This window comes from Salvia splendens, chromosome 3 (assembly GCF_004379255.2).
Source record: "Salvia splendens isolate huo1 chromosome 3, SspV2, whole genome shotgun sequence".
Classification (NCBI taxonomy): domain Eukaryota; kingdom Viridiplantae; phylum Streptophyta; class Magnoliopsida; order Lamiales; family Lamiaceae; genus Salvia; species Salvia splendens.
In genome coordinates this window covers 6,974,482-6,987,800 of record NC_056034.1, presented here as the reverse complement: position 1 = coordinate 6,987,800, position 13,319 = coordinate 6,974,482, and the positions used below count along the sequence as shown (strand labels likewise).

At 37.2% G+C, this 13,319-nt stretch overlaps 3 protein-coding genes across 10 annotated transcripts; 2 read left to right on the top strand and 1 right to left on the bottom strand.

The window, feature by feature from the left end:
- Positions 1–702: 702 nt before the first annotated feature.
- On the top strand, positions 703–5,583 carry LOC121794639 (serine/arginine-rich splicing factor SR34A-like). Of its 8 annotated transcripts, none has more exons than XM_042192897.1 (15): positions 703–839; positions 937–1,004; positions 1,778–1,797; positions 1,907–2,468; positions 3,231–3,296; positions 3,446–3,520; positions 3,631–3,769; positions 3,875–3,921; positions 4,006–4,063; positions 4,215–4,264; positions 4,356–4,412; positions 4,727–4,815; positions 4,939–4,998; positions 5,102–5,162; positions 5,266–5,583. In XM_042192897.1, the coding sequence occupies exons 4-15, from the start codon at positions 2,382–2,384 to the stop codon at positions 5,284–5,286; spliced, it is 810 nt and encodes a 269-aa protein (XP_042048831.1). In that variant the 5' UTR covers positions 703–839; positions 937–1,004; positions 1,778–1,797; positions 1,907–2,381; the 3' UTR covers positions 5,287–5,583. The 8 variants fall into 8 exon arrangements, with proteins under 8 accessions (XP_042048831.1, XP_042048829.1, XP_042048827.1 ...); XM_042192895.1 differs by having other exon boundaries at positions 937–1,672; XM_042192893.1 differs by having other exon boundaries at positions 937–1,797; positions 1,907–2,195; positions 2,345–2,468.
- Positions 5,584–6,766: 1,183 nt separating this feature from the next.
- LOC121794637 (60S acidic ribosomal protein P1-like) lies at positions 6,767–7,918 on the top strand. Its single transcript, XM_042192891.1, has 3 exons — positions 6,767–6,927; positions 7,047–7,259; positions 7,699–7,918. The coding sequence occupies exons 1-3, from the start codon at positions 6,859–6,861 to the stop codon at positions 7,750–7,752; spliced, it is 336 nt and encodes a 111-aa protein (XP_042048825.1). The 5' UTR covers positions 6,767–6,858; the 3' UTR covers positions 7,753–7,918.
- Positions 7,919–9,145: 1,227 nt separating this feature from the next.
- On the bottom strand, positions 9,146–12,261 carry LOC121794636. Its single transcript, XM_042192889.1, has 6 exons — positions 11,570–12,261; positions 10,928–11,081; positions 10,666–10,842; positions 10,495–10,578; positions 10,044–10,122; positions 9,146–9,768 (listed from the first exon to the last, which is right to left on the bottom strand). The coding sequence occupies exons 1-6, from the start codon at positions 11,872–11,874 to the stop codon at positions 9,320–9,322; spliced, it is 1,248 nt and encodes a 415-aa protein (XP_042048823.1). The 5' UTR covers positions 11,875–12,261; the 3' UTR covers positions 9,146–9,319.
- Between the last annotated feature and the right edge of the window lie 1,058 nt (positions 12,262–13,319).

Genomic DNA, 13,319 nt, shown 5'->3' with positions numbered 1-13,319 from the left:
ATTCAAGGATATCTCTCTATAAAAGAGAAACATCCTTGAATGAGTTTGTCCCACATCGAAAGTGGAACATAAAACATTCATGGATGTCTCTATAAAAGAGAAACATCCTTGAATGAGTTTGTCCCACATCGAAAGTGGAACATAAAACATTCATGGATGTCTCTATAAAAGAGAGACAACCAAGAATGAGTTTCATAAATTCGCAAGCCCATTAAATATGTATGGGCTATTACGAATTTCTAGTATAAATTTATTTATAAAAATTAATTTTTATATATAGAAAACAATTTTTATAAATAAATAATATTTTTTTATATTTGATTTTTAAAAAAAAATTCAAATTTCAAAAATTCGAATTTAAAAAAAAAATCGCGCTGGGCGATCCGGGCGCTGCAATAGCGCCGAGCGGATCGCTCAGCGCCACGAAACCGCCCAGCGCTGCGCGGTTTCTCTCTCCAATCGTCCGCTGGGCGACTGCAATAGACCGCCCAGCGCCGGCGCTCGGCTGGGCGGTTGGCTGGGCGGTATTGTGGATGGTCTAAATAGTTGAAGTAGAATTAGTGTTCGATATGATAAAACTGAAAAAATAGATTTGAATTTGGTGTAAATGGTTGGAGATGGCCTTAGAGAAGCCCTAGTGGACTTAGTCCTTGGTTGTTTTATGATAAATTATGTAGGAGTATTTCTTATACTCGTTAGACTAAAAAATGATAGTGGTCTTATATGAAATTTTGGAAAACCACAGCTCCTCACAGAAAAAACCTGAAATAGTAACACCCCAGAGATAGATGCCACAATGATGCGAACGCGAAAAATTTGCGCCTAAAAATTACAAAGAGGTATGTGAGAAATCGCGCAGTTTTTAAATTTTCTTTACCCAAATTCCACGACATTCATATTTCAGTCACACTAACGATTTTTCATGACTACTTCAAGATCAAGTTGAAAAACCCTAACTGTGCGCCTTGGAGTCACTGCTTCAAGGAGTTGCCATTGTTGCTCGGGTATGTGTTCACCGCATGCGTGGACGTACTTCATTCCCTGGTTCGGGTTTATGAGCGATTTTACATAACATGTTCGTGCTGGAAAGAAATTTGGGGGTTTATCATCCTGATCATGCGTAATTTAAATTAAGCAGCATCTTCAATTTTTAGATCCAAGCTGTCAAATGCAATGTAAATGTATCAGTAAAAGTTGTTAGTGTTAAATTCGTCGATATCGCTTTAGATCTAGGAATTAGTGGACGAAATTGAAATGCATTGGCATTTGCAACTATCACCTTTTCCCTTCTTATTTTGAAAATCATTTTGAAAGCTTTTCAACATTAAGCAAACATGAGAAACAAGTTTATGTGCATCTTGTGCCAACCTTTAATTTAACTTGAAAGAATAATTTAAAAGATACAGTAGATAACAAGTTGAAGTATAAACAATCAGCTAAAACTGTTTATTGATATGACTCTGATAAAAGTAGTTCCCTTTATGATTGGATATAACTAAACATAACAAGTTTAAATACTACTCCGTATAATTAACTGTAGCGGTGTCCAAGTTCTGTTGATACAGTTTTTATATGCTGCACTGTCTTTTAATATTCCCTTGAAACTTATATTTGAGGGTAAATTTCTAGTCCATGAGCAAGCGTACGGAAAGAGGCCTCTGTTAGTTTTTTTGTAAGTACATTTTTCTTAGAAGGCTCTTGTGCTTATTCACTGGTTTTTTTAATGTGTCTTGTTGCATCTCATTTTTCCACGGATTGCTTCCTGGTGGATAACCAGGCATAGTGCCAAAATCTCAAGTGAGTCTTGTTTGTTAGCCAGACGGTTCTTAAAAAGCTATTTCAGGCCATTTTAATGATAATAGATATCATGTCAAAGAAGACCCCTGATATTATACATGTTTTCCAGGACCATTTATTCCACGGTCTAATGAAGATGTCAAGCGCTTGGACAATATGAGCTTTGCAATCATACATAGGGGTGTAGAATGGGAGTGGGAGAAGTCAGAGTGGAGTTTTTGGTATATTTATATAATTGGAAGTACTTGCTCACTATCTGAAGAGCTTTTGATCTGGCGAAAAATTAGAGGATGAGGAGATCGTATTTTAATTCGAATATATAATTGCCTTGGAGTATCTTGGAGCATATGAGCAGTGGAGCTTGTGGAGCACCGCTCACCTCAAGGATTGCTCTCTTGGTTTGCTTCATAAGTTTTGTTCTTCTTTGATATATTCCCTCCTTGTCAAATCATTCAAATGGTGATGGAAGGCATATAGGGTTAACTAAGCTGGCATTGTTGACTGCCCTAAAAAAATCACCCCATTCATTAGTGTTTTCTATCTGCAGAAGAATTTTTCTTTGACTTCACCTGCAAAGATCAAGAATGAGTGGCCGTTTCTCTCGAACTATCTATGTTGGAAACCTTCCTGCTGATATCAGGGAATCAGAAGTAGAAGATTTATTTTACAAGGTCTGTCATTTTATTGTGATTCTTTTCTAATTTTTCGTTTGACTAAATTTGACTAGGCATTATTCTGGTAGCTAACTCACCTTGTAATACCTTATGACCTTGAGTTGGGTTACTTATTCGTTGTTGCAGGAGGAAGTCACTATCTAGTATTGTTCCTGATGTTGTATTCTTTTTGTTAGAGATGCATGTCAATTCTAATGTTAAATAGAGGGTTAGTTGCATAACAGTTATGAACATGAATCCAGATTTTAATTGCTAAGTGAACATCTGTTTTTTCAATATCATTCAACTTTCGTAGTAATTTTTTAGCTGCAACATTCAAAATTGACATTTATAAATTTGTGTGAGTAAAAGCCATTATTTGATATTTTTGGAATGCTTACTATGAATTTATATCATACTCATACTTTCTTTTGTGACATTAATTATTTTTCTATTTTTAGCCTTCGACCTTGAAAGTATGATATTTCTCCACCCCTTCTAAAATGCTGAAAATATATGTGATTGTAATGGACAATATCTAGCATTTTATCAATAATAATGGGCAGTAAAATGTTGCAATTAGAAATTTGTACATGTTCATGAGTCATGTCTGAAATTCTCAAGATTGAAAGTTCATGTTGCATTTGAAATTTGAAGCAGAAATAGTTAACACTGAAAAACCTTTATTTACTGTCTCTCTTGGTATTTTCTGTGTTTGTTTCAAACTTGTCCGAGTGCATTAGAAATCAACCTCATTTGTTCACTCTTCTTTCATTGTAGTATGGCCGTATCTTGGATATTGAACTGAAGATTCCACCTCGTCCTCCTTGCTATTGTTTTGTGGAGGTATTGTTCTTCCATACACTGGGTTTTGCTGTGTGCAAGATACAGTGTTTTGAAAATATTTGGGTTATTTCAATGCAAATATGTCACTTTCTGATTTCTCCCTGAAAACTTTGGTATTATATAACAGATTTCTGATTTTGTTCATGTAGTTTGAGAATGCTCGGGATGCGGAAGATGCAAAGAGGGGCAGAGATGGCTATAACTTTGACGGCTGTCGTTTGAGGGTGAGAGAATTTTATAATACTCAAATATCTTCCCTTTTCCTTTAATTTGTAAAGTTTATTGTGTCTTCTCCATTCTTTCTCATTAATTTACTTCTGAAATCTGAGTTCAGGTTGAACTTGCTCATGGTGGTAGAGGACCATCATCCTCCAGTGATCGTGGTGGTTATAGTGAAAGGGGCGGTGGTGGGGGAGGCGGAAGTGGCAGCAGTGGTAGCAGATTTGGTATGTCCCGCCATTCTGATTATAGAGGTATGCTGATTCTTTTTGTAACATCATATGCCTCTATGGTTGAATGCTTTTTCAGGGGCCTCTTGCCTCATATGATTTCTCTTGATCTGGTTCCTCTTGCACCAGTGATTGTCCGTGGGCTTCCTTCTTCCGCTTCTTGGCAAGATTTAAAGGTTAGATAAGAAGGATGTTTTCTATTAGAAAATGGTTTATGTTTGGCTAGACTTGTTTGCTGATCCTTGCACGAAATGGTTCAGGATCATATGCGGAAAGCTGGTGATGTGTGTTTTGCTGAAGTTTCTCGTGATAGTGAAGGTATTACATTTACCGACTGCAGAGATATCGCGTTTATGTTTGTCTGCCACTTTGTTATAATCTTAACAATTAAATTTTCCATCCCCATTAACGATAACTTATGGTTTTGAATGAGTCACCTGAGATGCTAAGCTTTATTTTCTGCCTGCAGGAACATATGGCCTAGTTGATTATACAAATTATGATGACATGAAATATGGTGTAAGTTAATCTTGACTAGTCAGATTATACTAGTAATGACCCCGACCTTTCAGTTTCTTCAAACGGCTGCAAAATCTTTCTGTTTGATCAGATGCGTAAGCTTGATGATAGTGAGTTTAGAAATCCTTGGACCAGAACTTATATCCGGGTATCTCCTACATTTCTTCTACTCGTTGCTTTATCTCCTACATTTCTTCTACTCTTTGCTATATCTCCTACATTTTTTGGTTGGGTTTGTCTATAATCAATGAATCATGAAAATTTTGTATCAGCACTTGCTGTTCATTCGTTCTAGTATCTTTTTGTTAGCTCAAAGTTGGTCCTTGATGAGCAAAATATAAGAGGTGCTATTTGGACAAGGATGTTTTGTTGATCATTTTCTAAATTCAATAATATTGAAAGCATACATGTGTATTCATGTATCCTTACATTTTTGGTTTGTCTGCTGTGAACTTGATAAAGGTAAAGGAATATAAGGGCAGCCCATCCAGAAGCCAAAGTGGGAGTCGCAGCAGAAGTAGAAGCCGAAGCAGAAGCCCGATGAGGAGAAGGTAAGCACAAATCTCTTAGTTAGAAGCAGACCCAGGACATTCCTCTGGCTGAAATTAGTGCAGTGCACACGCTCCCCACATTCATATCTGAATCCAGAGACTGAAAAATAGTCCTTTATGCAGCAGGTCACCAGAGCGATCAACTTCAAGATCACCCCCAGTGTCGCCTGTTAAACCACCCCGGTATGTTGATAGATGTGTCTGAAAGATGTACACACTGTTCTGCTGCTTAATTCTCTGAATGTCTTGATTCATTTTCTTGGGCTTTGCCTGCATAATTTTGCAGTCCCATATCGAGCTCTCGATCAAGATCAAGGTCCAAATCGAGGTCTGCATCCCCACTCCCGGTAATGCTCTGCTCCATATGAAAGGGAAATGTCCATATTGCAGTTTCTTCTCTTGCACCTTTTGAAATGGAAAAAAGTAATATTGATTTTGTTTTTATTGCAGGCGAGGTCCGGCAGTTCCTGATTTTATGGGTGCAATGTAAACACAAATGCAGAACTTTCGGGGCATATGATTTGTGCCTGGACTATGTGGCTTTATACTGGAACTTCTTTCTTCATTGAATATTACTACTATTATAACTTGGAAGTTGGGGATGTTTGTTGTTATCGTTTTAGAGATCTGGTTGATTCACAAATTGGTGGTTTTCGCTAGAAAAGATTTGTTTGGTTATGGTTTGTGCTGCTTGATGGACACTTACTTTGACGTTATCCGCATTTAGGATTTGTATCTAACATGTCTGTCGAGCTGAAACATTTTACATGCCTGCAGTGTTTTAAGTGGTTTCTACACCTTGAATATTAGTAAGAAAATAGTATCCTGGCCCGCAGGGGCGTACCGCAGTTGGCAACCGAGGGGCAGATCTTGCTGCAAAAAAAATAGTATCCTGGTCCGTCTTTTGAATAAATGGCAAAAGGAAATATGCGAAAACCAAAAAAAAAAGAAAAGAAATTGGAAAAATAAATTCAGACGCAACTTCAACCATAGGTGTATGGCGCTGCTATGGTTGCTAAGGGCGGAGTGGCTCTTCTTAGTTCGTCTGTGGGCTTACTGTTACCTACAACATGGTCGGGCCGTCAGAAGTAGAGTTTTACTTCCCCATCTTTGTAGCTTCTCCAAACAACAAAACTCATCATGGTACAGCCCCTTTTCCATCAATAACTTATCATAAATGCATTATATTATGGGTGCTCTAAGCAACGCATCAATATTTGGTTGCCACATAGGCAAAGTAACCCCAAATTCGAGATTGATGATATAACTACGAGCCTACGTGAAATATTATGGATTACACATAGACTAAGATACGAGTATAAAAATGTGTATTAGTTAGGAAAAGTAACTACTTTCTTCGTTAACATGTACATGGGGCGAGTGACTCATGGGCCGACATAACGGGAAAATCGGGTAGCACTTTTGTTGTCCCCTTTTTTTACTCACTCCGCACCCCTAAAAGATGACACAATTTTCTTTTTGGTTCGTGCCAACTAAAATAACTCATTACTAAAAAGAGAAACAATTTTATTTTTATTTTATTCTTCATTTCTTATTTTACTCTTTTCACTAAACACACAAAATAAAGTTACATAAAATCTCGTGTCATCCAAGGAAGAGGATCCTTGGGACGAAGGAAGTATTATATGTGGTGCTACAGTAGACCTTCTCTATTTACTATGTGGAAGGTCATATGATAGCATAATGTTGGCTTTGAAAGTTTAATACTACTATTATTTGGTTCCCATAAATCAAAGTTTATTACTATAAAATTAATTTCCAATTTATTAGTTTGGAACTTATTGAAAATATAATTTTCCGTGCAAAGATTTTGACAAGGGGGTGTTTTGTCAAGAAACCTAAATTATAGGGGTTCAACGGCACATGATACGAATATTTGGAGTGCGGTGCAAATATTTTCTTTATATATACATACGTGATTCACGAAGAACGTTTCTCAACCCTAAAAAAGCGACAGCAGCAGCAGCATCTCCATCTGCAAAACCCTAATCTTCGATAATCACATCGTCTTCGTAGGAAAAGATGTCGGTGGGAGAGCTCGCTTGCACCTATGCTGCTTTGGTCCTCCACGACGATGGAATTCCCATCACGGTAACAATTTTTTATTTAATTGATTTATATTGACGTATTTTCCATTTTTCACCGCAATTTCATATGTTTGTATTTTATGATTTGTTTTTGTATTTGATTTATACGCATTCATTTTCAAGGCGGAGAAAATCTCGACCCTGCTGAAGGCTGCGAATTTGTCTGTTGAGTCGTACTGGCCCAGTCTTTTCGCTAAGCTTTGCGAGAAGAGGAATGTTGAAGATCTCATCATGAACGTCGGCGCTGGTGGTGGCGGTGGCGCCGTCGCAGTCGCTGCTCCAACTGCTGGTGGCACCGCTTCCGCAGCTGCCCCTGCCGCTGAGGAGAAGAAGAAGGTATGAATTGATCTGTTGTTCAAATTTGTTTTCTATAGCTTAATTGATGTTTGATTGGGATCGTGGCAGTGTATATAGAACCATGTAGTATGGACGAACTCCAATAAGTAGGTATTGAATAAAACTTGGGATGTTCAGAATCAGAGTAGACTCGAATTGTTACTACTATGAAATTCGAATGTTGAAGACTGAAGAGGATCTAGATTTTGTGAAATTGTTTGGGGATTGAAGAACTTGTCAAGACGTGTTAGAGTTATACTAGTATTAAATCCTGTTTTTTATATGAATTTGAATGATTCTTGATCTAGTTCTTAATTAAGTTGTGAAGTTTAGAAGTTTATTCTAATTTGTATTCTCCTTTATTTGAAACCTTAATGTGTTTTTTGGTAAATATTTTTATGAAGCCAAATACTGATTCATTGTCATTTGATTTCTTCAGGAGGAGGAAAAGGAGGAAAGTGACGACGACATGGGCTTTGGCTTATTTGATTAAGTTAAGTTATAGTTTGAATGATGATTTTGTGTTGAACTTGTTTTAGATTTTCTTGTTATTAGTAGTTTATATGGTATTTTGATGCAGTGTTACTGCATATATATCTTTTGACAATTGCGGTACTCTGAATTTTGAGGTAACCAAGAGATTCATTCATCTTTTGTGAGTTCAGTTTTCGTTCAAGTTCTATTGCATTTCATCGTATAATTATTGTTACAATTATTATGATAATCATCTTTCTTAAAAATGCATAAATTAGGAACAAAGTCAATAACACTAGTAGTAGGTGTTATGCCTTACCCCTCATAGAAAACGCCCTCAATAGTTCTAAAATATAGCAAGCTGCAAAATACTATTTCGATTTTAAAATGAGCATAAAAGCTAATCTTGCATTTGTAATAATGAAGTTCCAAATCCGCAGGAAAAATGGCTCTAAGCAGTGTTTGATGGTCTGCACTCTTTCGAGTCAATTGTTTGCCGTTAATTGCTAAACAAAGAGCATAAATGACTCTTAGAGGAAAATGATCTTTTCACTATATTAAACTATCTATAAACGTAATAGAGTGATCTACAAAAACAGTCCCTGGACTATGCGTTTATCTCTCCCTTAGTCCCTGGACTTTCAAAATATCCCCAGACTATTAATTCATAGACACTATAAATATTGATTAAAACTATTAATTTTTGTTATTTAATATAATATTCAGCTTAATTGAAGAAGTACAGATTAACCATATTATGAAAAAATAAAAATTATTCTATTTAGCCTTCGTTCGGTTGTTATAATTGCATGTGATTAAATATTATGAAGTGTTATAATTGCATGTGATTAAATATTATGAAATTGACTAAAAATTTGATACTAGTAAAAATTTCATATAGTAGAATTTTTGTTGAAATTTTCTAGTTAATTTTGATTGTTTTAAATTAATAAACGAAAATTATATTAGTCTTACATTAAATAAATATTTATTTCAGAATAAAGTGTGTTATATGATCAATTTATTATTAAAACTATTAAATATTGATTAAAACTATGTGTTATATGATCAATTTATTATTAAAACTATTAAATATTGATTAAAACTAAGGCATTGTTATACCTTAGTGATTAAATATTAGACACTATTAAATATTGATTAAAACTATTAATTTGTTATTTAATAGTAATTTTAATAATTAATAAAAATTTATTAATATTAAAAATCAAAATTTAAAATTTAATTTTATAAAATTAAATATAATATTAAAATAAAGAAATAAAGGATAGTAAAAGGAAAGAAGAATGATGATTTTGAAATAATATCAGATTTAGTCCATCACTGAAATAATATCAGATTTAAAATGTTAAAATTGTGAAAAGATCAAATTGCTCAAATACTCAAAAAAGGTATTTTCGACCAAAAACAGTGAAAAATGACCATTTTTGAGATAAACTCCGGGATATTTTGAAGGTCCAGGGACTAACAGTGAAAAATGACCATTTTCTTGAAAGCATTATCTGCCTCAATGTACCAACAGCAGTGCTTATCAAACACACAACCAACATCCTGACCTAAATTCCTCATCAGCGGCACCGTCGTCCTCCCATATTTCCCAGCTTTCTCGCGACACCAAATATGAGCGTCTTAGTCAGGAGTCCCCGGTCGATGCTGCAGGCAACTGCGATTGCACCTCCGATTATCAGAAGCTTCGGTATCTTCATGCCCTTTGCCTTGCCATCAGCTGAGTCCACTAATCGTGTCTGTGCCGGCACTTCCTCATCTTCCAGCGTTTTCAGGTAGTCGGGGTCGAGCTTTGTGTTAATCTGAGCCATGAAAGCGTGGCGAGAGAGGGGCGCTCCTGATGCTCTGTGTTTCTGGTAAGCTCTGAAACCACGGTGAATGTTCTTCACCGTCCCCCACATCCCTTGCCGCACGCCAAATTTCGCTATCTCCCACGGGATGCCCATGTCTTCGTGATGGAAGAGTATCACCTCGCACGCGGACAGCTGTCCATCTCCTTTCCTTGATTCCACTGTTGCAACGATAGAGAAGGAAATTTAGAAGGGGCACAAAACCTTACTTATGGTCACAAGATTCAGCAACACTAAGAGACGTATAATTAGCCCGAAATCTGCATCACAACCAATTGCAACATGGAGTATTTTGTTTCTCAACATTCAAAAGAACATCAACTTTATATGGTTTCCACCAGACCAAAACTATACATGCTGCCAAGCAAGCTCCAAAGGTCGCTGAATGTTAGAATTTCGGGTACTTGCAAGAGCTAAGGAGTCATAAATTCTGTACCTGCTTGAATGAACCAACTTGAGTATAGAAGATCAACGCGTCTTGGTTTGTCTTTCCTTGGAAGAGATGAGGGAACTCCCTGGATCAGAAACAAAAAAACAAGGGTCACTCAAATATATATCAACTAAGCTAACATATCGTAGAAACTTCACCAACAGATCTGCATAAGTTTACGGCAACTACAATTGGGAGATATTGTGGCATTGTCAAACACAACGTTTTATAATCCAACTAAATTTTCTGGAAGATCTTTTATATTATGTTCAATGAGGTACAAAATCTCATTTTGGTATATAAACAACTTCTACAGAGCATAAATAGAATCTACATGGAAAGCAGTAAACAACTACTACTAAAATCGTAGGCTTAATTAAAATCAATCTGCTGAGCCTCAAACTATATTAGGCAACAATAATCTAGCAGAACAAATAAAATATGTCTCTAGCTCTACCTTAGTCACGCAGTAATATGATCTTCCTGATTCCCATATTCTCCGTCCTATTATGTATTCTCTGTCACTGCAGAAGAAAGGGAACTGCAAGCGAATGGTCAGACTTCAATGGTGCAGAAGAAGTAAATAAAAAACCCACAACATCTCAATGAGGAAAAGGTTATTCCCAACCTTGCGAATCCAGTGAACCACCATAATCCCTGTGGTCGGGCATTCTTCTAGAATAGAGGCATGTGTAAGCATATTATCCCATTTTAATCGGAAATCATCATCCCAGAAAAAGTCTCTCACTAATTCTGGAGTTGCATTTTCATAAACAGTTCTGCTACAATATTGAGGAGGGCCACTCTTCAACAAAAAATACCGGTTAGTAATACATACCAAATCTCATATTGTACTTAAGAAGAAAACAAGCAAAGGATCACCGCAGTACCTGAGGATCTCTCTGCCATGCTTGGTAGCTCATATCATGTGCTGAACATTCCATCATATGCTTCCAAGGGGGTCCTCCATCTTTCCTCTCAACAAGATGGCATAAATGTTCCAAATCCTCGTTTGTAATAAGTGGGTGGTCCATATCGGATGGACTAAAGAAGCAATATTACATTTCATAAGAAACATGGCCAATATATCAAAGACTAGCGCTTGTTGACCAATTAATCTTATGTATCAAGAATATTTTCATCATACTAAGTTAGTTTATTACCGCCATAGAATTTCCAGCTTCTAACACATACACAGTTTGAAAGCAAATGAGCAAATACAGTACTAGCAGCAAGACAAAACAGTACTCTCATTCTTTTTATATCAATGAAAAACCTCCACCATAACAGACTAACAGCATAGCTATCTAGAATTGTTCTTGCAATCACTCAAAATGGCACTGAGATTTCCTATTAAATGTTCAAGTCCAGGAATGAAACTAAGATTGAAGTGTATTCTTGATTCAAATATAGGACTATAAAACAGCAGCACAAAAACTCATCCTCAAAAAAACATCAGACTAAGATGAAACAACAATACAAATATTCAAAGAATTAAACCTAGAAAGAAATATATGAAGCACAAAATCAACCTGCAAACAGCAGTGTCAATCATTGGTGTCATCGCCATTTGCTCCTTATCCAAGCTACAACTTGCAGTCCCATCCTTACAAGAATCCAAACTCTGAGCTGAAACCAACCCTTTAAAAAGAGCAGAAGGCGACGGCGGCGACGAAAAATCAAATTTACAATTCCCCAAAGTCGCCCACCTAGGTTTCCAAACCCACCCCACAATTATACCCAGAAAAAATGCAAACCAAACCGGCCCCAAATACTGAATTATTCCAATTACCATCGCCCAGCTCACCGGCATCCCCAAAAACTCGACCACCGCCATAACTGTTTATTATTAAAAGCAATAATTAACAAATAGCAGACGGCTGGAAACCTCAAGATAAGTTGTTTTTTTTGTTTTTTTTTGAGGAATCAAAAAGGGTTTGCAAGGAGTAACGCAAATGGATAAGAATAAAGAAAGAATTATAGGTGGGAAGGGGAGATTGTTGTTGAAGTCGTTCAGTAAAATACTGAAGTTTTTGTTTTTATAAATATGTTTGTTGGTAAAGAAGAAACAGAAAAAAAAAAAAGGGCTTATCGGATTGCACCGCCAACAAAACAACCAGTGGTCTTGGATTGATGACGGCGAGAAGATGCCAGCTGTCAGCTCTGTGTTGACTGTTCTCTTGTTTTGGATTTTTATCATTGATTGTGGAGACGCCACCTATTTTTTCAGCCCGCTAAAATACGCTGCGCCTGGTTTCCGTGATGCTGCTGCACCTACACTTCAAATTATTAAATTTATGGATAAAAAGTGCCACTATTTTTCTACTCCACTAAAATTAATTTTATCTACCAAATTTTAATATGAAAGAAAAAATTATGAATAAATAGGACAAAAGGTTAGAGCGCTACGGGGTCCCGCCGGACGTGGCGTGCCGGACGTCCGCCATTAGGCATCAACCCGGCGGCTTTCCGACGACGTCAGTCGTGACGTCCGCCATTGCGGCGCCACGACGGACATCCCGATTTTTAATTTAAAAAAAAACTCTATATATACGGCTCGTTGAACTTCATTTCATTCGTACCACTTATTTTAACGAGTTTCTCTCTCTACTTTCATTTCTTTTGAAGATAAATGGAGCACCACGATAGTGATTCCCCCGCCACGAGCGAGTCACAAATGCCGACTTTTCCGTTTAGAGTTGGTGGAAATGCCGGCGGAAGTGCACCGTTGTCCGGGATGATGCTCGGAATGGTGCCGATGATGCCCGTGTACTACAATATGTACCCCCTTTGGTGTGCAGGGATGGGTGGGATGATGCCCCAAATGCCTGGGATGATGCCCCAAATGCTCGGGATGATGCAGGGCATGCCTGCCGCTGCGGGGGAGCAAGCAGTGGGTCCCCTAATCACCTGTGGACAATGTCTATCGCTCCTACATGCATTTATTGTCCAGTGATTCCCCCCAGAGTACTCCTCTGGAGACTCAGTTAACTGGCATTGAGACTTTCTCTTTTGAGGAGTTTGAGTTATCTCCGATCAAGGAGTCTCCCACTGAGATGTTACCAGCGGCATGGAGGACGCGGAAACAAGGGAGAAGGAAGGGCAAGGGCACTACATCGTCCTCGCGTGCGGGGAACGAGGGTGGGGCTGTTAGAGTTTGTATACTAGAAATCACATTTCGAGTGATTGAATATTGTAAAAACTCTTATTTTATTTTCCAATGAATAAAACAGATTATTTTTGTCATAATGTTGTTATGTTTTACATTTAATGTATGTTTAT